At 40.0% G+C, this 24,530-nt stretch overlaps 2 protein-coding genes across 4 annotated transcripts in view; both read right to left on the reverse strand.

Annotated features, from left to right (window-relative positions):
* Window positions 1–882: 882 nt before the first annotated feature.
* dhx32b (DEAH (Asp-Glu-Ala-His) box polypeptide 32b) lies at window positions 883–11,078 on the reverse strand. The gene is made up of 11 exons (XM_051960225.1): window positions 10,628–11,078; window positions 10,272–10,465; window positions 8,798–9,173; window positions 8,462–8,701; window positions 7,795–7,888; window positions 7,532–7,681; window positions 5,476–5,667; window positions 4,475–4,615; window positions 4,112–4,302; window positions 2,949–3,139; window positions 883–1,277 (listed from the first exon to the last, which is right to left on the reverse strand). Exons 1-11 carry the CDS (start codon window positions 10,907–10,909, stop codon window positions 1,103–1,105), a joined length of 2,226 nt encoding a protein of 741 aa, XP_051816185.1. The 5' UTR covers window positions 10,910–11,078; the 3' UTR covers window positions 883–1,102.
* A 2,753-nt stretch (window positions 11,079–13,831) lies between these two features.
* adam12b (ADAM metallopeptidase domain 12b) overlaps window positions 13,832–24,530 on the reverse strand; it is a 98,224-nt gene continuing 87,525 nt past the window's right edge. For all 3 annotated transcript variants that reach the window (XM_051960241.1, XM_051960239.1, XM_051960240.1), the window contains exons 22-23: window positions 17,665–17,840; window positions 13,832–15,548 (exon numbers count right to left, since the gene is read on the reverse strand). In XM_051960241.1, coding sequence (XP_051816201.1) covers window positions 15,497–15,548; window positions 17,665–17,840 — 228 coding nt within the window. In that variant the 3' untranslated portion in view covers window positions 13,832–15,496. The remainder of the gene's footprint in view (window positions 15,549–17,664; window positions 17,841–24,530) is intronic.

The raw sequence follows: 24,530 nt of genomic DNA on the forward strand, positions 1-24,530 counted from the left end.
AAAATTCAGAAATCTCCCAAAAATGTTGAACATGTGAAAGTTTTCACTGTGAAAATATATATTTTTTTCCGGGTCAATTTGACTCGCAGGACGACACGAGGGTTAAACTTATTTTGAGTTTTCTTGTAAAATTCAACTCAAAACAAGATAATTTCAAGACTGTTTGACTTAACAAGATATTTAAGATGCATTGTCTTACAAAAAGTCCCTCTATCTTCCTGACATGTCACTTGTTAAGTGAATTTATCTTAAATCCGGTGGGATGAGACATTTTGACTAAAAATAAGACAAATAGACTTGGTAAGACTTTGAGTTTTTGCAGTGCATAAAACGCTAATGTCCTCCTTCACTAATAGGACACGTCTGATCGACCCCATTCAAGTCGAGGTATTTCCATCAAGCCTTTGGATACAAACACAGTGTGATCTAACATTCTGGACTGGTGTTTGACACAATTCAGAGTGGAAGACTTTTAAAGTGGGTTAGGTGACACCGAGCGCTGTGGGTTCTGGCAGCGGGTCACTGAAGTGGGGACGTGATGTTTTCAAAGCGATGCCAGTGAACTGGGTCACCCCGCCGTTACTGAACTGTATCCACAGCAGATGGAGCTGCGGGCATGTCCAAACTGTCCCTGCACCTCATTAATCAGCCTGGACCCTCAGTGCTGTGGGTGACTGACTGTTGGACAGTAACTGAGGGTAACTCATAAAAATGAGAGGCAGGATGTGAGGCTGTGGAATCATTACAAAGATTCAGCCGGGATTGTAAATCTAAACGGTAAACCTCACTGGGGATAAATGGGGAAGAAAATGACATTTTAAAATCTGAAACATTTTGAACAGGAGGATTAAATACAAACATAAAGTAATCAGGTAGTGAAAATGAGCTTTAGAACGTTTTAAATTTTATATATTAGTGCACTTACAAAGATAAATACAGAAAGTGATAATGTGATAAAAAGGAAGGATGAGGGGCACAAATGACAGGAAGTAACTAGTAAAAAACTACAGAAATCCTACAGTCAGTTTTACAATCATCCAGTGTGCTACAGTGCAATAATTCCTACTGATTAGTCCATCAGCCACTGGGAACAGCGGGTCTGTTATTGGATAACGCAGCGGTCAGAAGTCTGATCCTCCTCGGGTTCATCTTGGGACGTCGTGGGTTTCTCTTCTTGGTACCGAGGAGCTCCATGATTCAAAATGTTCTGGAGGATGTCTTTGCTCTCACTGGATGGCAAGTTGTAGAAAAAATACTGCGGCGCCATCTGAATGAACCTCAAAAGAGAGAGAACATTGTGTTACGCTGCGTTTCCTGCATCGCTATTTTAGCTCGTCTAAGCTGCGTTGAATACAACTGATGGAAATTTCAATTTGCAAACCCATTTTCAATCTGGTTCAGCTCTGAGTGGCACCCGCTTCTGTTGGAGAGAAGACTTACAGTACATCTGCTGCTCACGTTATTTGAGTCGCAATGAACAGATTCACACATTCCAGGATGGGGAACTTAAGAGGCCATGACAAAGGCTCCAGAGCTTTCTCTTCCTCCATTAAGCTGCAGCTCCACATTCCCAGGGATCGGTGCAATCCATAATCCCCCTTCCAACTAGCAGATACTACAGAACAGGATTATAATGCCTCCCCTCCACCACGACCAGCACGACTAGTCTCAGCTCAACTGCAGCTTTACATGTGGTTCAAAAGGGAAGGGGAATGTGTCTGTCTGATTACTTTTAAGCCTCTTTAAATGTGACGATACCAGGGTGGTCTGTTGAGCAAAACTGCATGTAGTCAGTTATTCGAATGCAACACCAGTACACAGTTTAAGACAGGTGTCAAACAGAAAAAGCCCCAGGACGACTTTATAAAGTCTAAAAATTACAGAGAAGACATTAACTGCAATTTGTACATTTGTAAAACTATAAATTTAAAATAATTCCGAGACCATGACAAGTTGTTTTGATCATGAAGTAAAACACTATAATGCTCTTTTGTCATTTTGTGTCACTTTTGTAATATTTTGTCTTGTTTTTGTTATTTTTTGTCTTTTTCTGTCTGACTTTTATCGTTTGTCTCATGCTTTTGTCATTTTTTGTCCCCTTTGTGTCCATTTTTTTGTTGCTTTGTAACTTTTTTGCCTACATTTTGTCTCTTTTTTTATTGTTTCGCGTCGTTTTTCTCATTTTTTTCTCATTTTGTTTCTCGCTTCTGTAGTTATGTCTCATTTTTGTAATGTTTCGTCTTATATTTGTTGTTTTTTGTCCGTTTCTGTGTGATTTTTATCGTTTGTCTCACGTTTTTGTCGTTTTGTGTTCCTTTTTGTCTAGCTTGTGTTTTTTTGTCTCATTTTTGTCATTTTGTGTTTTGCTTTATTCATTGTTTTGGGTATAATTTTTTGTTGTTTTGTTTCTCGTTTTTGTCATTTTTTGTCTTGTTTGTGTCTATTTGTTTGTTGCTTTGTAACTTTTTTTGTTTCTTTTGTTGTTTCTTGTCGTTTGTCTCTCTTTTGTTGTTATGCGTCTCATTTTTGCAATTTTGTGTCTTGATTTTGTTGTTTTTTTGCCTTTTTTTTTAAAGTAAAATACTGTATCTTTCAGTTCCAGATACCTGTGACTAAATGTTTTGTTCCTTTGTAGACACTCTGATCTGGAAGTTGTAATGAGTAAATGATAAACTGAGGCACAATGCAGTTGAAATTGGATTTGTTTTTCTTAAAAAAATATCCGTTTGCCAATAATGTTTTGTAAAAAGATGGTGAACTTTTCAAAATGTACTTTTTTTGGACTAAAACAAAGAAAAAATTTGGAGTTGTGGTTATGTATAGGTTATTATGATTTTAGTGGTGTCGACCACTTGAGATCAGATTGGACTGAAAGTAGCCCCTGAACTAACATGAGTTTGACAGCCCTGGTTTAAGACCTACAAACTGTTACCAGAGCGGACACTTACTCCTCTGGTGTTATGTGGGTTGTGGTGCGGAGGCAGTTGTCCTCAGAGAAGGAGTGCTCATGGAACAGCACCCACTCTGGCAGGCCCAGCTTGGGGCTTTTGGCCCCGTAGCCAGACAGAGGATGGATCTGAGCTACATGCTTGTGGGTCAGAATGAAGTAGTTTCCTGATCCATCCACGTCCCGAGCCACCTGAGGGGAGATCAGAGCCGGAAATGGAGTCACTATCCAAGAAAATGAACTCCCAAAGAAAGACAGGAGCAACTAAAAGCCTTCAATAGTATGCAATTAAAAAGCCAAAACATAGTAGACTTCAAAAAACAACTAAATCCTCTAAATGAAATCTATTGCGGCAAAAATTTGGAAGTCGAAATCCTGCAAGATTATGGAATGGCAGGTAAAACAGAAGACCTGAAAGAAGTGTTGATTTATATGTAAACGAGTGAGTGACATGAGTGAAGCAGCTTAAGATTCAAATTCAGATTAAGTAGACGCTTTAAGAGAAGCTGAAACGGTAGTTAAGGTGTCGAGGATAAACCGATTTTTAGTGAAGAGGATGTACTGAAAGAACAGTTTGCCGGCTGAAGGGTAAACACCTAAAGTAGTGGGCGGAAACTCTGAATAGTTCTGAGATGATCTGAGTCGTTAAAGGGTTGGTGTTGAAAGTAGGTGAAACGTCAGCTGAAGAAAGTACTGAAGGCAGTTCATGCGTAAGAGGTGAAAAAAAATCAAGCTGTTATTGCAAGATGGAGATGAAAGCAGTGGAAACATCTGTTTAAGACTGAAACATAAACGCAGTTGAAGTGGAAGATGTTTCAGTTGAAATGTCAGCTGGTTTTACAAGCGCTGATGGAAGGTAAATGTCAGCTGGGATCAGAAAGTAGTCTGATCTGTCCGTTTAAATACTAAAAATAAAGACGTTCAAGGTATGACAGAGCTAAAGGCAACAAAGCAGAAGGGCACCACAGTTATGGCTAAATAATAATTATTACCTTATTTTTAAAAAACTGATTCATCTTTTATTTTGGCACTCCTGTGATTCCATACTAGAGAACTGTGGGCATTATATAACTATTTGATTTTTCCGCCAAGATATTATAAATTTACTGCATGTTTGTTGGGCGGTATGGTAAATATATTCTAATATTATTATAATATTCCGACCTGCATGAAGAAACCTGCTAGAAGGGCTCGCTTAACGTTGATGGTGTTGCTCCGGGATCCGAAGGCAGGCACCGAGATGGGCAGCTCGATCCTCTTTAGGGTGTCGGTGAGCTCTGTGCGAAGCGCGTCGGCCATCAGCAGAGAAGTGTGGTTCAGGTAGAAATCCTGACACCACTTTTCTACGTTACAGTCTACCAGAGGAGGACAAGAAGGAAGAGTCAGCGAAGAAGTCAGTAATCAAAAACTTGCACTTAAACTTGTTTTTGTACCAGTTATGAGGATTTTCCTTTATTTACTGATTTCTTAGCATGTCTACTGTGCATGATTGTGTATTTCCATGTAGCTGATGCTCTCTACACTCACATGGATCCTGCTGGTGCTGTTTAAAGGCCTTGTAGATATTGATAAGGGTGAAGTGGTCTCCTTCTGGGTGCTGGAACTTCATGTGGCACTGGGTTGCTTCTGGCTTTAGCTCCGCAGAAGGAACCATGAAGCAAGTTGGTGCTACAAACAAAATCCACAAAGCAAATGTGATATTTAGACATTACGGGTCAATATATGATTGAGTGACTTTTGAAGTCCATAGGATATATCTTGCACACATTTTTATTAAAAGTAAAAAATATAATGTTTTTATGTTCATTATGATCACGTCTTTACAAATTCCATAATTATTTATTATGGAAACAATCATTTATCAAGAAAAAATGACTGGATATCACTAAAATGTCAACTAAATAACCGTCTGAATTTAATAACAACCACCTTCTAATTAGCTAAACAATAAAAAAATGAGCTTATTAAAAATATTTTGATTGTGTTCTTTTTATTAAGTTGAGATAATCATGACACAGATTTCTTTCATGGCAATATGTCAGATTTTATATGGAAAATAATAAACTATATCTGTGTCCAAGAAATCACTTTCAACTAAGTTACCCATTACAAAAACACCTCTGAAGGAAGTGTGTTAATTCCAGATCACATGACCTGCTCCACATGATGTCATTTCCTCCTGAAGAAAAGACTGGAAAGACTCCAAGGCTTTGAGTTATTTAATATAAAGTACTGTGTAAGTCAACAGGGTTACTACAATATCTTTATAAATAACTTTCAATTCTACTCAGTTGTATGTATTATATTTAGAAGAATCTTTCTCTAAAATGCCGTGTGGTGTTTGGTTATAGGTGGCCATGTTGATTTTAGGCCTGAAAACAGCAAGAATGTCAACTACGGTACAAAAAGGCTCGCTATTTTATATTGACCCTTTCTGCTTCCTTAATGCATAAACTGAACCATGGTTTTGTACATGTATATGATCCCGGGCTGTGTATTCCTGCTGTAATGCCAGATCAGCAGGTTACCTGTTAGCATGGCGGCGATGATGAGCACCTCGCTGACACAGTCAAACTCACAGGAGGCGAGCACAGTCTTGGCCATCTGCGGCTCCAAGGGGAACTCAGACATGATGATGCCCATCTCAGACAGGTTTCCATCGTCATCCAGAGCTGCCAGGTAGTCCAGTTCCTCCAAAGCCTGCATTAGGCCTCCAGGATCTGTTTTGGAGAGGCTTTTGACTTGTACAGCTTAAATGAAACCCTGGGAAAACTGTGAACCAAATCCTGAAGAGTGTAACCAAGCACACATCCTTACGACCGTCTAGTATTTAAACAGGGAGATTATTAATCACGCACAAATATGCTTTGACTATGGACTATTTTTTTCTGTTTTCATGCAGCCTAAACTGTAATCCAAAGTGGCGACCCACTGGGACAATCCCTAACCGCATACTGGCCCCCTGATGGGAATGCTCCAAGTGAATGGGCAGCAGCAGATTAGGAATTTATAATCCTCACCAACATCTGCCATGCATCACTATGCAAAATGAAAAGCGTGTCATTGTACAAATGAGATTGTTTTGTTTTTAATCTTTTGTTTTTTGTAACAAACATGTATTTTGATGTACATCTCGGGGAAACACTGAACAAAGACATAGAGACAGAACCAGAGGAGAGAATGGGATGAAACCTCAGCTGCTCTATTGTCATCCACTCGCCCTCACACCAACTCCAGCATGTCTACGCCCTAATCAGCTAATGGGAGGCTCAGTGTGTTTGTGTTGGTGGGGGTGAATAAATCCGGGGGAACAAAAGCACATGGAAGCAGGTCAGCTCTAAAAGGATGCTCGCAGAACAGGAGCTGTCAGCTCGACTAAAGCACGGCTCGCTGCCCTCCAATAAAAAAAAAAGTTCCAGTGTGTTGGAACAAAAAGGAAATGGACTGACTGAACCCAAAATTCATTTCAGCGCAGAGAAGGTGAACCTTAAAGAACAGCAGGGGCTTAACTAATATAAATCACCAAAATAATATCCTCTTACTGGAAAAAAAAAAAGAAAAAAAAGAAAAAAGCCCATGTCAAAACAACAACAACAAAAACTTATTTCAACGAACTTTTACCTTGAAATAAGTGAAAAAAATCTACCATTAGAATAAGTGAAAAATGGCTTGGTCAGATTTCTTGAAACAGGATATGATATTTAGAATATTGAGATCTTATTTTAGGCTAGAATTTACCAGGATTGTCAAGCTTAGGTGTCTTAAAATAAGCCAGGCATGCAAAAAATAATAGTTTTTCACTCAAAAATAGATTTTTGCTTTAATGTAACCTCCTAATTTGAGATGTTTTAACCCTCCTGTTGTCTTTATTTACGGGCACCAAAAAATATAAAATAAAATATTTTTTTTTTAAAAATCAAAAATCCAACAAAAAAATTTCTGAAAATTTGCAAAACCATCAGGAAGAAAATGCTAATAACTCTTTAAAAGTTTTCCTTAAGTTTTATTTTTTTAAAAATCCCCCAAATTTGGCAAGAAAATTCTTGTAAATATTTTCAAAAAATGAGTAAAAATGTTCCAAAAAAAACCCTAAAATATCTAAAGTGATTACATATATATATCAGTAAAACTTCTAATATTTTCTTTAAGAACATTCAGAAAAAAATCAACCAAAATCCAGCTAATTTCGCTGGTTTTTGGTTGATTTTTTCCCCGAAAGTTTCATAAGAGACATTTCTTTTTTTCCCCACCAAAAAATGTTCAGAATGTCCCAAAAATGTTGAAAATCTGGACATCAGAAGTTTCACTGTGAAAATATTTTTTTCCCCCCACATTTTCAAACTTTAATACGGGTTACACAAAACAAGATAATTTCAAGATTGTTTGAATTAACAAGATATTTAAGATGCGTTGTTTTAAAACAAGTCCCTCCATCTTGCTGAAATGCCACTTGTTCAGTGAATTTATCTGAAATCAAGTGGGACGAGTCATTTTGACTAAAAATAAGACAAATAGACTTGGCAAAATTTTGAGCTTTAGCAGTGCTGTCGTTCTGTTTCCTCTTTGTTTTGCCTCTTATCTCACCTGGCCTGTCCATGAAGTCACAGTGACCCAGTCCGGCGATCTCCATCCTCTTCAGGAAGAGCACCGTGGGAGTGAAGTCAGTCTCCACGATATGTGGGCGAATCTGAGCAGGAAGCTGTCTGTCCTTTGGGTACAGACAAAAACACTTGCCTACAGGATACAAAGAGTCTTTTTAGACAAAAAAACAAAACAGGACAGCAGCAGAATATTGGCAGCTACGGATTCACATTAAAGAAATGTTCTGTATCAGTGGCACTCCTCACCTGTCGGACCTGTCAGCTGTCTGCGACTCTCAGTTTGGCCTGTGCTTATTGGCTGAATGATGACGGAGTTTGTTCTGATTCTGGGGTTGTAGACCTGCGACAGCATCATAATATGTTGACTAAGTACATTGAACCAAATATTTAATACTTCACATACACTATATTTAAGATGTAACAGCTATAATCACTGGTTATTTTGGAGATGAAGATTTTACTTTCAAAATAAAAGCTTTGTCAGGTTGTGTTTCTGTTGAACAAGTACTGTAACTTTCTATAGATGTAGCTGTTAAGGTGCTTTTTATGTGGTACTTTCTGGTTCTGCTTTTATTCAAGCAAAGTATTTTAATATATCTTCCACTAGTAATTATATATAAAGACATTTCTTTAAACATTTACACAAATCATGACTGTGTAAATGGGAAGGGCCTAAAGTTTAGGCATAAAATGTACCTAATATATCCACTGCAAACCTTGAAAAAAATATTTTGAAAACACTGAAGTTTTGTCTCACTACCTGTGGGGTTTTTAGGCAGCAATTCAATCACTATTTCATTCACCAGTGACATGAACGCCCTGCTAGTTTATCAACATCTAGGTGGAATCCTTACATTTATACTGGATCTCTGCCTGTGAACCTCTGAAATACAACAAACTGGGATAAACTTACATATCTTTTCTCAAGCCCTGCATCGATAACAAAGCTTATTGAGGAAACAGCCCAAAAGAAGTCCTCGTTCGGGCTGGATGTGAGGAACACTCTGCGGGTCCGGCCTGCTTCCTCCTCCTCCCCCAGCACTGGTAGATTCCCAGTCTGACCAGGATGCACAGCAACAGGAAGCAGCTCACCCAGAACAGGTGCTAAACTGTGGCCTTCATGACACAGGATGTCATGGGCCAGGTCGATCTCCTGGTAAACACAGAGGGAAATTAGAAAAAGATGTATTTTCAGACTCCATCAGTCATGTTTTGGGGCTTTTTTTTTTTTTTTTTTTTTTTTTTTTACCTGCGTGGTCACCAGAAACACAACAACATCTCCTTTCTCTTCAGAATGGTGGATCTCCAAGACGAGGCGGAGAGCAGAGCAGAAGTAGCCGTCTCCTGTGCTGCTGTACACCACCTCTCCTGCACCCAGAGTCTCTAGATGAATCACAGGCAGCGGGGTTCCAGTGAAGTGGGCCAGCTGTTTGGGTGCAGGTTCAACAGCTGTGAGGATGACCACACGGAGGTCCGGCCTCTGCAGGGCCACGTCCTTCAGCAGACCCTGGAGAACGTCGGTGGCTACGGTCCTCTGGTGGGCCTGATCCACGACCACCACGGCGTAGCGCTCCAGCAGAGGGTCGGACATCATCTCTCTCAGAAGCATGTCGTCTGTGCAGTACCTGTGGTGATCACTGATATTAGGAGAGCTGGTACCTGCAGAGGCACTTAAATCACACTGGATTACGTTTCATAATAGTCTGAAATAAATCCTCAAGTTTCTTTAACCTTGTAAAACCCACTGTTGCAAAAATACAAATTCGTTTTTTTTAAAAATATATATTATTTTCTTTTTTCCTTCTTTCATTCATACACACACATATATAAAAATCAAATCTAGAAAAAATTTGCAAAAAATAAATCAATAAAGCAGAAAAATATATAATTATAAATATATTATATATACATATATTATTTAAAAAGAAATTACATATACTTATATTTAATTTTTTGTTTTATTTTCTATATTTTTTGCTATTTTTTCTATATTAAATGATATTATATATATATCACTCAAAAAATAAATTATATGTACTTATATTTAATCATTTTTTGTTTTATTTTATTTATTTTTGCTATTTTTTTCCATTATATATTTTTTAAATTTTAATTTAATTTTACATTTTTTGAATATATTTTCTTTATTTTTGCAACTTTTTCTCCATATAATATATATTTTCTTTATTATATTTAAAAAACAAATTTAATTTTATTTTCTTTAATTTTTTCTAACTTTTTTCGCTAATTTTTTTCCCTTTATTTGGATCTTGCAGAGTTAAGTGTAAGAGGGGAACAAATGGTTGAACACAGTATTCAGAGCGGCATTTTAATGAAAGCCACTTTGTCTCCTCTTCAGCTTTGCCTCTATTAGTGTAATTTACTCTAATAATTAGTCCGGGGAGCTGATCCTGTGCTACTCGCTGGCTGCCTGTTTATCTTACCTCCCTCCCCTCAGAGTGCCGAGTTTCTTTGTTCCCCGGCTAACTTATGAGAGACCCACAAGAGGGAGTGTGACATATGGGCAGACAGGGAGCCGGGCAGCTGTGGAGGAGACCCTGAAAAGAGCCCCCAGAGCCTTTTGTTCACTTTTCTCCCGAGAATAAGTGAAGGCGGGGTGACTTAGCACTGTGTCATGACCATGCATTATTGGAAGCCAGCAGAAAGGAAAGAGAGAAACGGAAAGATGTGTTTGAAAGCAAAAAATCCCTGCTTTACCACACCTGAGGACTGTGTCATTAGTGCAGCACGTTTCCAAAGGGATGCTGTAACCAACTTCATGACCAATGTTGACGTCCATCTCGTCGGCCACTCTTAAGGCCAGGTCGACCGCCTGTTGTGCGTGAATCTGCGTACAAACCACCAAACCGTGCTGGAACTGGACTGACAGGCAGAATTCAGCACACCACTGAGGAATCTGTTTCAAAATAAGAGGGAGATAATTTGTTTACATCACAGCTTGTTCCCCACTATGAGCTGACAGAAAAAGGTCTGGAATATCTCCATCTGCATGAATGACACGTGCAATATTTTCCCTGGCAGTGCAATCTAAAGTGTCAAAAAACCCCACGGTACTCACTTGAGAGCTCCTTCCAGTTTTGGCAGAGCCACTGACAACGACAAACTGTCCTTTGGCCAAAGTGTCCATGAATTCACACTTTGCTTTCCACACTGGCAGCTCTTGCCTTTCTTTCAGCAGTTTGTAAAACCTGGAGGAATAAGGCAGTCCATCAAACTGATTAAGCTCCAAGATGTCATCATATTCTTTGTCTCCTTGACTCAAAGCTTCAGAGTCTGAACAACACGGCGATTTCCCCTCAAAGCAGTCCTCTCCACTTAAACTGGTAACGTCCTGCTCCATCACAAGTTACCTCCCGGTCTGTCCGGTGCAGAATTCATTTACAGATCCACAGAAATGAAGTTTGGAAATCTCCCGCTCAGTAAACTGTTGGACAGCAAACACACACAGACACACACTGATTCTGCAAGTGAAGCCAAATGAAAGGCTCACCAGGCGGCCAGCCCAGTGTTGTCATGTGGCCACTAATCCCATGGAAGTGCGGTCATCAACAGATGACACACACACACGCACACACACGCACACACACACACACACACAGGCAGAGAGTCAGGGGCTTTAGTGTCGACAACATAAACTGGCAGACAGGCAAAGATCACAAGCTGCACATGGACTAAAATTCCCTTATTTGTCAACTGTGGTTAATAAATAAGAGAACTGATTGTTCAGTGGCTGACCAACTGAAATAATTATTTCTGCAGAACCAAAGTTGTACCAGAAAAAGAAAATTTAACAGGTTAGCGCTCATGCCTGCTCTACTTTCAGCCTCTGTCGTATTTATACCTGCAAAAGTCTTCAAAATGTGATAATAAAATATATAGTTTGATTAAAATATTAAAAGAATCTTTGATCCAGGCCCAAAATTAAACTAAATTAGAAGCTTCAGTGTGATCATATGTACATTAGTTATGTCTGTGATAAAATAACCTTCGTACATGAAGTTACTCTTAACCCTCGTGTCATCTGGCAAGTCAAATTGATCCGTTTTAAAGTTTGAAAATGTGGGGAAAAAAAATACTTTCACAGTGAAACTTCTGTCTAGCCTCGCCGCACTAGACAACCCACGGCAACAAATTTAATTCTCTGCCAGGGAGGGTCTAGTTACCCTCCATAAGGCTGGATTCTCCTAAAACTGGCTGGACCAATCACCATGAAGTGTAGAGTCAGAAGGCGGGCGTAACGAAGTGACGACAGAGGCGTGACGATTCTGACAGAAACAACCGGCGCACAATAAACAGTTATCTTTCCACTCGGCTTTGGCCACAGCCGTTAAAGATTTGAAGCTAAAATTCAACTTGAAAGATAAACAAAGGACGGCACTTCAGTGTTTCAATGAGAAGAAAGACGTATTTGGACTTATGCCAACGGGATATGGCAAATCCTTAATATACCAGTTGGCTCCGCGGCTCCGCTGGTTGGGAAGCTAATGGTACTTAGCCACATTCCGCCGGTGCTCTCGGAACTACGTCAGCCTATTCGTTGCGTTGATTGGTTGTATACCTACCCAATTGCTGCAGAGGGATTTGATAGACAACCTTTTAGCCCGCCTCCCTCCCTGTCGAGCTTCCCTAGACCCTTGTGCCGTCAGAAACATGGGTGTAGGATGGCTAGGCTAACTTCTGTCCACATTTTCAGGAAATTTTTGAACATTTTTTGATGGGAAAAAAAAAGAAATGTTAAAAATGTTTCTAAAGAACATTCACACACACACACACACACACACACACACACACACACACACACACACACACACACACAAAATCAACCAATCAACCAATATTATATTTTTTATTGTATTTATTTCAGTTCTAGTGTTTTAATTCTCCAGTGTTTTCCCGGCGGGGGGGGGGGGGGGGGGCTTCCACACGGGGAGCTGTTTCTGTCCATGGAGGTGTTAACCCTTGGTCCCCATACCCCCTCCCCTATTGCCCCCACCCCCCATAACCCCCACTGGTGTGGTCTGCCACCCTCTCAGTGTGGCTGCCCCCCTCTTCAAGGTGGTGTCTTCCTTCTAGCCTCGGTGCCTCGCCATGTCCTGATGATGTCATGTTGTATGGGTGTGTGAGTTCATTGTATTTTTTATTTTTTTGGTATTTATATATTGTCTTCTTTGCTTTTAATTCTTGTGAAGCACTTTGTGTTGTTCTGCATGAAAAGTGCTATACAAATAAATGAAGTTTAGTTTAGTAGTTCAGAATCCAACAAATTTTGATGGATTTTGGTTGATTTTTTTGTGAATATTCTTAAAGGAAATATTAGAAATTTTACTGATATACATATATGTAATCACTTTAGATATTTTTCTGATTTTTTTTGAAGATTATTACAAATTTTTTGAAAATATTTGCAAGAATTTTTGTGCTAAATTTGGGGGATTTAAAAAATAAAACTGTTAAGGACTTTAATTTTCTTCCTGAAGGCTTTATAAATTTTCAGAAATTTGGGAACATTTAATGCACAGATCCTTCAAAGCCCAGATTTTACACTAAGAATGTATGTATAGCGGTGAATGATACTGATTTGTACACTATTTAGTACCTCGTACGGACATTTTCTTTATCCTGAACATAACTTAGACGCTAAAATATGTCCAAACTAGCAGTTTTCAGATAATTATCAGCACAGATGTGCTTTACATTATTTCCTTTTGGTTTCATCATGGTTTTTAGCTCACTCCAAGGACGGTTTAAGGCTCTGAGGTTTCCCCGTTTTCAAATTCTTTCCCAGTAATGGTTTATGTTAACGAGTGTTATAGGGAGCTGATTCACAATCACTCCTTAAGGGCAACTTCAATCTGCAGTTTGAGCACATTACAGTAAGATAGTGAGTTAAACCCTCAGAAAGGGGAGGCAGATCAGCTGTTGTAATGACCAGTGTTGGCTGACAGGTGGCAGTGTTGAATAACTGTGAGATGAGACCGAGGAAGTCATTGAGAAAACGACACACATACCTCAAATGTAACTCACTAGCATTTGGTTTCTGCTTATTAGGAGGAGGATTGAAAGGATCACACTTTAGCTTTACAGTCTCTTCTAATTTTTTTGTCCCAATATGTGTTTTCTTAGTGGGATTTATGCTGCATGTTCAAATGATCAAAGTTCTTGTTGGTCATGGTGGCTGTTTTTGGTGGTTTTGTTTTGTGCTTGGTGGCATTTTTAACGTCATAAAGTCAAAGCGTGAATGAATGAACAGCAACCTCTTGCAAACAGTCATAAAGGAACTTTTATTTGGCTCTGATTTCATCCCGTAATGTTTGCGTCAGAAATAGTCAAAGATCACGACCCAGTGTAAAGGGGCTCGGCCTCAAAGCTGTTCTTACATTACTGTGCTTGTAAAAAAAAAAAAAAAAAAAATGAAGGAAAATGATAACTAACATACAATATTTACACTTTACAATGGCTTTTAAACACTTAAAATATAATAAACACAGTACATTTAGGATTTACAAATGGCATAAACATTTAACAGCTAATCGACACAAATATTTTTCCAGCGGAGAGCGGTTACTCTGAACACATCTGAACACAAGAAAAAAGCATTTACTTGTACACTTCTGTACACAAACACGATGCAGGTGTGCAGGACTTCAATCATTCAGCGGCGGTGAAGAGACGAGCGTTGCATTTGGATACACTGCAAGTACAAAAAATGCATTACCCAAAGCCGACAGCGCCACAAAAGAAAAGGACGGCGGCGTCAAGTTTACAGTTGAATCCCTCCTCGCATAAATTACATCAAGAAAAAAGTGCCTTAACTCAAAAGTGCAACGCCGAGCTCTGGATCTAACGGACAATGCCGTGAATGTATGAACAGAAGCCACACAGACTCCAAAAAGGAACATTGTGAAAGCAAAGACAGAGACGGTGAAACATCTCGTTGGACACGGTCGACGGAGCTGAAGTCATCCGGCTCGACTCACACGCTCGAAGACAAAGCGAGCGTAAACGTCGAACATACAAACACCAGCATTAACGATGAATTATTTGGTGTAGGTGTAATTCTCTGGAACACAATCAGTCTGTCAAATCTGTTGACCCTCTGCAGCGCCTGCCAACATCAGAACATGAGCGTCCAGCACATGCCCCGAGTGCTATGTCAGAGCCAGTGTGAAATGTGTGGAAAAGTACTTTTTCCTGGTTTCCTGCAAAAGTGAACTTATAAGGGAATAAAGCAGCCCGAAGGCGAGGCTGTAAAATGAGCGGATCAGATTAATCTCGCAACAAAAATGCAGTCTTGATGCTTTAGTTGGAGTTAAACTATTTCCATCCAGCCTTTAGATGATTCATCTGGAAGCTGATGTGTTTTTTGGAACAATATACATTTTTAGCGCTGGATATTGATGATGTATTTGGTATTGAATACATCATAAAAATACAAAAGTAGATAAATAACACTGCTCAGCGGGCCACAAGCTCGTGCTCCGTTTCCCTTTATCCTCATCCAAGTCCAGCTTTTTACACCTCTATTATTCAAGCAAATCACTGGTTATAAAAAAGATCAGATATTTCAGCATTTCATTTGAGAAAAAAAGTATAAAAATCACTAAAGAATGCAAAAGAAATATCCGAAATGACACCATGTTTCCCTCATTTTTCCCCAAAGTCGCTCTTCATCAGAGTGATCCGTCCACAAACCGGCAATATCGACGTTAAATACTTAAATAGATAAATAGTTCATTGGTACCTGAGCGAGGACAACAAAGCACCTTTTAGAGGCGTAGCACCGAGGTGAGATGTTAGCCCCCTTTCACTGGAAACTCTGAGACGCTTCTCCAAATGTCCGAAAGGTCTCAGAGTGTCAGTTAGTGCAAATCGAGGAAATTCTCCCTCTTTTTTGTAGGAGATCTACTTTGTCCATGATGTCAAGAGCTCAGCAGTCCTTATGAATCTTTGGTGGTCTGTAGGGCAACACCGGCACGGGTCTGAAACAGAAAAACAAACAAAAGGCTTCATTAATGCAGGAATTTGGAATAATTGTGCTCCTAAATGCAATCAACAGGATCAAACATTACACATGTATGTAGATTTGTGTGAAATACAAATTCATTTTATATGTTAAATATTGAAGTAATGTCCGCTCAAAATCATGATGACAATCTTTTCGGATCTCGTAACACTATTCAGTCACAATTGCAACAATTAATGCAAATTCAACCAATCTTCGTAAATTCTGCGTGACTTTGCAATTTTATCCAATCACCGCAACTTTTCTGCAACCTTGGCCAGCCTCCCGTGAGTTCCACCAATCATAGCGCAAACATAATGCACATACGTCACTGAATTCACCTCCTGGTTCATGGTTTGAAGATCCAGATGTCCGATTCTAATGTCTCTCATTTACCAACAAAAATTACTGCTAAAGACCGTGAAAAACAATACCATGATGTTCATCACGAAAGCGGAGCTAAACTGTATTGCACCCGTACAATACTGTGCTGGAATATAAATGAAAATCATTGACTGACAAACACTTTTCTACCGCCAAACGAGTGGACCACAGACCAGACAAATCACCTTGATGGAAGCTGTTGCATCCAGATCTGTTGGAGTGCTGAAAGGATGAAGGTAAGTTAGATTAATTAATTGATGTAACATGCCGTGAGCCTGTGTGTGTGTGTGAATACGTGTGTGCCAGGATGTGAAAATTACTTTTTAAACCACTAACAGATATGTCTAAATATGATTCATTCAATAGTAAATGATCATTTTGTTCCTTAAATCTACCAACCACTTCATGTTGAAACAGTATCTGGCTGCTGTTAATTTCCCTCCTTGGTGTGCCAGCTTGTGCAAATGGTTTGGAGTGTGTTAAAGAATTAGATTAGGAATAAATATTGTCAATTAGAATATTGAAACATGTTGTAAAAGCTGAATTGTCACCGTCTCCCGCAATTTCATCACAACAAATGCGCCTAAAACATCACAATTTTTCTTAGAAAAGCTGCCACGAATTCAGCCATTTCAGGCCGCAACAATCTCGGAAAAAGTCCACAAAATCCTGGAGGGACTGATTATTTATTCCAACCCAGCACAGGTCTCAAGTGAAAGCTGTTGGATTAATGTAAAAGCAACAACAACATAGTGTTAAATACAGACAGATATCAGGGGGAGCAGTAAAATCAATCCATTAAAAGTGGCTTAGCAAATTTGGATTTGACGGAATTTTATGCATTCAACAACGTTTCCTTCTCTCATGTTGAGGAACAAACGACCACAACAACAGTCAGACCAGCACTACCTCCCTTTATGTGAGCAAACTTGACTTTAACGAGTGTCACAAGAGTCTAAAAAGGACAGAATCTGTGACGACATTCATCAGGAAATTTACGAGCAAGAAAAGGGGAACGAGCGTCCGTCACGCTCAGAACGATCATTAATTCATGTTCATCTCCTGCCGTCGATTAAACCCCTAAAATCTCGTCTCAGATCATCAAAATTCTATCTTCAGAAGTTTCTTCTTTTCCGTGTAAATGATCCCTTCATGCCTTAAAATGGCGTAGATGTACAGTAACTGTGCGTCTTTGCCTCCTTTAGTGTGCGTGGATGTTGCCTGCTTTGGATTCTCCTCAAACACAGTAAAACCTGCAGTTCACTACACAAAGACAAGTTGTAATATTGGAGGAATTCAGCCACACCTGTTCCAAACTGGAAACCGATTCTGAGTCGACAGGGTTAGTTCTTTAGTTTTGTTATGAATACAACGCTGGAAGTCTGAATCTAAGGCAGAAATGGCATCAACAACTTATTTTGCTCATTATATGACATCTAGCACATACGCTGAAAATTTCTTAATTGAAAAAATAACCTCAAATCCATATGTAGCACAAAGCAGAAACCATTTCCCTTCCTTGATATCACTACTTTCCTGCACTGCCACTGCTTTCTCTGGTACACCAGGTGCCAAATTTCACCCAAGAACCTCTTTCTATGCAGCTCCTATCGTGTCTGAATGAAGCTGCAACAGACTAAATGACAAAAAGGCATCATTTGAACAGACAGAGCTTCAAAGACATGCGATTCCTGTCACATTGCACCAACCTGCTGGGCAAAGGGATGCTGGGTGGAGGCCTGGGCACAGTGGGGATCGGTATAGGGATGGCTCCAGTCCCGGGGATGTGGACCCCCGCCGCTGTGGCACCGTGACCCAGCCGAGAGCTCCTCCCCAGTGGGTCTGCAGGGAGGGGTTTCTGGGGCGGGCTGGGCTTCTCAAAGTCCTGGAGAAGAAGAAAATAAAAAGCAAAACTCTCACTCTCTTATCTTGATATGCAGCGTATAGAAGCACCTTCTAACTCCTTTAAAGTATGGATTGGTTGTGCAGCAGCAATCCGGACTCGAAAGTAGACTCTTTTCACAAGAGGGCACTGTGTTATCAGCATGAATCCCAAACGTCCTCCTCCTCCACCACCACCTCTGTAGCAGTGCTGTGTGAGTGTAGAAGGTTATCTGAATGCGGTGCCATCATGTGTTACTAATCTACAGCAAGGAGGCGAGGGGGTGATAAACATCTGCTACCAGCTGCCCAGCTATGTCACACACACACACACACATATATATGCATAAAACCTCCCTACACACTCCACCACACACACACACAGACCTTAACTTAATCTGCGCAAGGAAGGAAAAAAAAAGTCCATATCATGCATGGATAAGACTTGGAGAACTGGAAGGTTTGAAACATTCATGAATCCATCCGAGACGTGACTGAGTTTTCCACATCGACATACAGAGTTACAAACCTGCGAGTGTGCATCGTTGCGTGAACCAGAGGACACACACAGTGGTGGTTCACGTCAGCAGAACTTTACATGAAGGCGATTTCATTCTCACCGCACAACCTCCACGAGTGATCATTATCATATCACTGCAATGCGAGAGTTCTCCATATTTCCTTCCACATAAAGCATGTAGAAATCCCTCTTCATATACTTTTGTGGTTTGGGGAGGAATCTTAATGCTGTGGTCCACAAGGGTATAATATATATAACGCAATGCTGCATGACAAGACCGACCCTTTCCCGTCTCCCTCCGCATCACACAAAGCCCGTGATGAAAAGGTTTTGTGTCTGAGAACCTGACTTGCCTGCACAAGGCCAGGCTTCAGCATCATCCACCACCTTTGTGATGTGATGGAAACTGTGAGCCAGACTTCATCACCCAGCGCAAGAGACTGAATCCTGTCTGCAAATCCCCGAAGACCAGCTTCAAAATGTTGTGCAGACCTCTACTCCCCCTCATTTTTGCCATGTTGTGTATGCAAGTGCAGATGAGTGAGAGAAAAACAACATTAGGAATGCAGCTGGTGAGTGTTTTCATTAAGGAATATCTGGTTGTTTATCTTTTTGATTAAATTGCGAATGATTCTGATCAATAAAATGTCAAAAAAATGACTAAAATCTTCATTTTTCCACAGTCCAAGCTGCTTATCCCGTCCAACCAACAATTCAAAATTACAAATCCGTCACAGTTCTTTCTTCACATGCAACTTACTATCACAGAGGACAAAGCAAAACAGTAAATACTGACATCCGTGCAGCTACAATAACTAATTTTAATCAGTAAGTAGCTCTAAAAACAACAAAAGAAAGATTTTATTCATGTCATGCAATATTCATTCGCTAAGGTGCACCGCAGGAGCGTCTCAACTGAGGAAAAAAATGTTTTTACAAACTCAAAATGTGCCAAATTGTGCAGATAATAGCCCAAAGCTGTTCACATGCAGTTAGAAACATGAGATGCCCCAAAGAGGTTAAGACGCTATGATGCTTTAATCAGACTGAGCTTCCTTCACGGCACAGTAGGTCTGTTTTAGTCTAAATCTGCACTACGGTCCCATGTGGATAGTGTTCGTACTTGCTGAAATTTTGGGGGTAATAAAATGTACGCAGCGGGGTATTCCTGTGATCCAATTAGTGTGAATCCGACTGTGTGAATTTTAACAGAAGCTAACAGAATGTCCACACACAGCGGACCACCCTCTGTGATCTTTACTGTAAGTGCACTTCCACTCCTGGCAAACTAATAAGAAAAAAACAACTCCTTCGGAAAAATGTCTAAAAATCCGGCCGTTTTTCAGAAGTGAACAGGAAAGAAACTAAGATGTAAATGGTGGGATGCTTCCGCTGAAGTGCAAGAATAATCCAGGACCCGTGTGCGTTCTCATGCAGAAAACATCACAGTGTAACCGGAGACCTGGATGTGGCCACATGTCTTAATTCATAGTGAAGGATTGCACTATCCTCTGCGGCTTAAGAAAGATCTATGAGCTTACAAGCACCTTTCGAAACCCACCGGAGACCCTGCAAAATGCCTGGTCGTCTGGCAAAAAGCAAAAATATTTCCTGAAAGTTTCTGAAAAGACATTTTAGAAAGGCACGATGCTGCAGTCTGCTGTTACAGTGCACCTGAACAGAGCTGGAGCTGATTCTGTTCATATTTATTCAAAACTGCAAGTATCTGATATGTACTTGAACAAGATAACAAAAAAACAGACTCACTCGTGAAAGTTCTCTGCTCCCACTCAGTTTTCTTTTATTGTAATGAATGTAGGATATTCTTCTGGAAGCACCTTTATACTAATGGAGCGCAGACAGCACAAAGACAAAGATGGTGAGAAAAGAAGTCGATTAAAATAAAAAATATTGGCACAGAGGGCTGGGGAGCTTGTGTCAAGTATTACAATAAGCTTGTATTACATTTTCTTTTAATGACTGATGTCCTGTATGTCCTTGCTGGCCCGTTATTAAATCTCAGTAAAATCCTCTCTGCTGTTCCTGACCTACATGTGCCATTTTGACTCGCTCCATCTGCTTTATTGCAGTGAAATGAGCTCGTAGATATTAGCAGGTAGCTGGGTTTCATTGTTTTGGCAGGCGGCGTGAAGCCAATTTACAGAGCAAACAGTGGCCTTGCAGCTAAAGTACATCTTCAGTTGGCATGAGCTCATTGCAATCAAGGGTGACAGACTGCAACGCTCGACATGAACTCTACAAACCCAAACAGAACGGGATCTGATAGCAGGTGTTTCTGGTACTCAATGGTGGACGAAGTATTCTGAGAAATATTGGTCTTTCCAAGAACTGGGTAGGCTGGTTCAGAAGCTATTGTTCTGGGCACATGCAGTCAGTGAGGGTGGAGGGTCTTCTGTCAGACCGTGTACCGATTCACAAAGGAGTTCCGCAGGGTTCAATACTTGGACCAACACTCTTTAACATTCACATCAACAATATAACATGCCGTAACCAATTCGCAAATCCATCTGTACACCGATGACACCATTGTCTATACATCTAGTTCCTCCTTCCACACTGCCCTATCTGTGCTACAGATTACACACGTGGACAAAATTGTTGGTACCCCTCAGTTAAAGAAGGAAAAACCCACAATTCTCACTGAAATCACTTGAAACTCACAAAAGTAACAATAAATAAAAATTTATTGAAAATTAAATAATCAAAATCAGCCATCACTTTTGAATTGTTGATTAACATAATTATTTAAAAAAACAAACTAATGAAATAGGGCTGGACAAAAATGATGGTACCCATAACTTAATATTTTGTTGCACAACCTTTTGAGGCAATCACTGCAATTAAACGATTTCTGTATTTGTCAATGAGCGTTCTGCAGCTGTCAACAGGTATTTTGGCCCACTCCTCATGAGCAAACAGCTCCAGTTGTCTCAGGTTTGATGGGTGTCTTCTCCAAATGGCATGTTTCAGCTCCTTCCACATATGTTCAATGGGATTCAGATCTGGGCTCATAGAAGGCCACTTTAGAATAGTCCAACGCTTTTCTCTCAGCCATTCTTGGGTGTTTTTGGCTGTGTGTTTTGGATCGTTGTCCTGTTGGAAGACCCATGACCTGCGACTGAGACCAAGCTTTCTGACACTAGGCAGCACATTTCTCTCCAGAATGCCTTGATAGTCTTCAGATTTCATCGTACCTTGCACACTTTCAAGACACCCTGTGCCAGATGCAGCAAAGCAGCCCCAAAACATTACTGAGCCTCCTCCATGTTTCACCGTAGGGACAGTGTTCTTTTCTTCGTATGCTTGGTTTTTGAGTCTATGAACATAGAGTTGATGTGCCTTACCAAAAAGCTCCAGTTTGGTCTCATCTGTCCAAAGGACATTCTCCCAGAAGCTTTGTGGCTTGTCAACATGCATTTTTGCAAATTCCAGTCTGGCTTTTTTATGAGTTTTTTTCAGCAGTGGTGTCCTCCTTGGTCGTCTCCCATGAAGTCCACTTTGGCTCAAACAACGACGAATGGTGCGATCTGACACTGATGTACCTTGGCCTTGGAGTTCACCTTTAATTTCTTTGGAGGTTGCTCTGGGCTCTTTGGATACAATTCCAACGATCCGTCTCTTCAATTTGTCATCAATTTTCCTCTTGCGGCCACGTCCAGGGAGGTTGGCTACTGTCCCGTGGGTCTTGAACTTCTGAATAATATGAGCCACTGTTGTCACAGGAACTTCAAGCTGTTTAGAGATGGTCTTATAGCCTTTACCTTTAAGATGTTTGTCTATAATTTTTTTTCGGATGTCCTGGGACAATTCTCTCCTTCGCTTTCTGTTGTCCATGTTCAGTGTGGTACACACCTTTTCACCAAACAGCAGGGTGACTACTTGTCTCCCTTTAAATAGGCAGACTGACTGATTATGAGTTTGGAAACACCTGTGATGTCAATTAAATGACACACCTGAGTTAATCATGTCACTCTGGTCAAATAGTTTTCAATCTTTTATAGAGGTACCATCATTTTTGTCCAGGCCTGTTTCATTAGTTTGTTTTTTTAAATAATTATGTTAATCAACAATTCAAAAGTAATGGCTGTTTTTGATTATTTAATTTTCAATAAATTTTTATTTATTGTTACTTTTGTGAGTTTCAAGTGATTTCAGTGAGAATTGTGGGTTTTTCCTTCTTTAACTGAGGGGTACCAACAATTTTGTCCACGTGTGTAGCTTCAACAACATTCAACACGCTTTTTCCGATCTCCTTTTGACATCAAACATAAGCAAAACCAAATAAATGGTCTTCAACAGACACCTCCCTCAAATCGAAAACCCGATCAAACTTCTCTCACTGAGATTCAATTTGTGTCCTGCTAGAAGTATCTGGGAATTTGGTTTAATTGTTCACTGTCATTTGAAATACACATCAGTACTCTTCTCTCCAAAGTGAAACCCAGAATCAGCTTTCTCTAATGTAACAAAATTTCATTCACGCTGTTGAAGAATTTTCACTCTTGGTCCTTCAAAGTCTGCTGCAGTCGTGTCTTTTATTGGTATTTCCAGTAATACCTTGGATTTACCGACACAGTATGGGTCTGCAAAGGCAAGTTGACCCAGAGCATTTTCAGAGTACACATTTATTAGGAATGTCAAAGGACGGATCAAAGGTTAAGGAGGAGGCTATATGTAACTACCAAGGTGAAGAGTGGCTAATTTGCGTATGGTTGCTAATCAATGACCGAGGGTAAGACAACAGAACAAAAGGGTAACTGAATCAAGAAGTCTGGTAACCAATTGCAAATAACAAAGGTGTGACAACAAAAGGTAAGAGGGGAATCTGACAGACAGTAGCACATAATACAAGATAAAAGAATCGTGGATAATCGTGGGAAATGGAGTGACATGTGACGGTAAGTATCTCTAGCAAAAGGTTTGGTATTTTCTTTATCAATGCATTCCACTAAATTCCTTCTTGTTAAAATGACAGTCCTTCCATTATTTGATTATGGTAGTGTGTTATACAGATCCGCTTCAAAAACCCTCCTCCATAAACTAAACTATCTACCACTCTACCATCTGCTTTGCTACCGGAGTTTCTTACAACATCCGCCACTACAGTTTATACTCCCTGGTGAACTGGCCCTCTCTTTACACCTCCAGACAATTACACTGGTTTCTGCACATCTACAAACCCTCACTGGTAAAACACCACCATATCTGCGTTCATTACTTCCCATTCATAACTCCCTGTACTCTTTGTTCTAACAGTTCCATGAACCTCCACATTCCCAAACTCCATACCACTCTCAGTCCATCCCCATTCCAGTTGTCAGTCGCTAATGACTGGAACTCTCAGCAACAACCAGTAAAACTGACCTCATACATATCACTCTCATTGTTTAAAAGAAAAAAAATCAGCTACAGAAACACTTCAGGACCACACTTGCTGTACATGTAACCTGTATTTGTTGTTCATCTTGTTGTATGCCGCCTCTTGACCAGGTCATTACTGTAAATGAGGGTAAGGGTAATATAAAAAAAAAGTGTAACATGAAGTAGGATTTGAGGTTACTGAGGTAACTTCAGGTTTGACGCTGGGTTTCTGGCTGGAGATAACACATCAGCATGCATTAAAACACCATCTACGGACCAATCAGAGCTTATGGAAAGCAGCCTCATTATTCCTCAAAGATCCTGCAGAGCTCTGTGCCCAGATAGTGAGCTGCAAGTGGTTTCAAAGCCTTTTTATTGTTCTACATGCCTTTGAAGAGCCATATAATCTTAAAACAGACACTGATTAAAACAGTAAAGCCTTACACTCTGCTTGTTGACCTCACAGGATTTGGAGCAAGTCTACTTATCGATTTGAATGATGTTTTATATTTGTTCTGCTCCCGTGATTGTTTAACACCTGCAGAGTTTTATTTCTTGATCGCTCATTCTTTAATGTTTTGTCGGTTTTTTTCTACATCTGTAAATTTCTTTAAACTTGTGATGCATGATGACAATTAAACCGAATCTTTCTCTAAGCAACTTACACACAAAGAGACTGTGATATCGATAAGCCCATTAATTACACATTCACAGTCTGTAGGGTTTTTTTTTTTTTTGCAGCTTTCTTTTCTTCAGCTGTAGCAGGAACCTGTATTTTATTAGAAACTCCTC

This window comes from Acanthochromis polyacanthus, chromosome 15 (assembly GCF_021347895.1).
Source record: "Acanthochromis polyacanthus isolate Apoly-LR-REF ecotype Palm Island chromosome 15, KAUST_Apoly_ChrSc, whole genome shotgun sequence".
In the NCBI taxonomy this organism is placed as follows: Eukaryota; Metazoa; Chordata; class Actinopteri; family Pomacentridae; genus Acanthochromis; species Acanthochromis polyacanthus.

Bases quoted from the DNA above. Each gene is read 5' to 3' on its own strand.
- dhx32b (XM_051960225.1), bottom strand. From the start codon at position 10,909: ATGGAGCAGGACGTTACCAGTTTAAGTGGAGAGGACTGCTTTGAGGGG. The intron at 9,174-10,271 runs GTGTGGTAAAGC...TGATCACCACAG, and splicing joins ACTAATGACACAGTCCTCAG to GTACTGCACAGACGACATGC. The intron at 4,303-4,474 runs GTGAGTGTAGAG...CTCCTCTGGTAG, and splicing joins ACAGCACCAGCAGGATCCAT to ACTGTAACGTAGAAAAGTGG.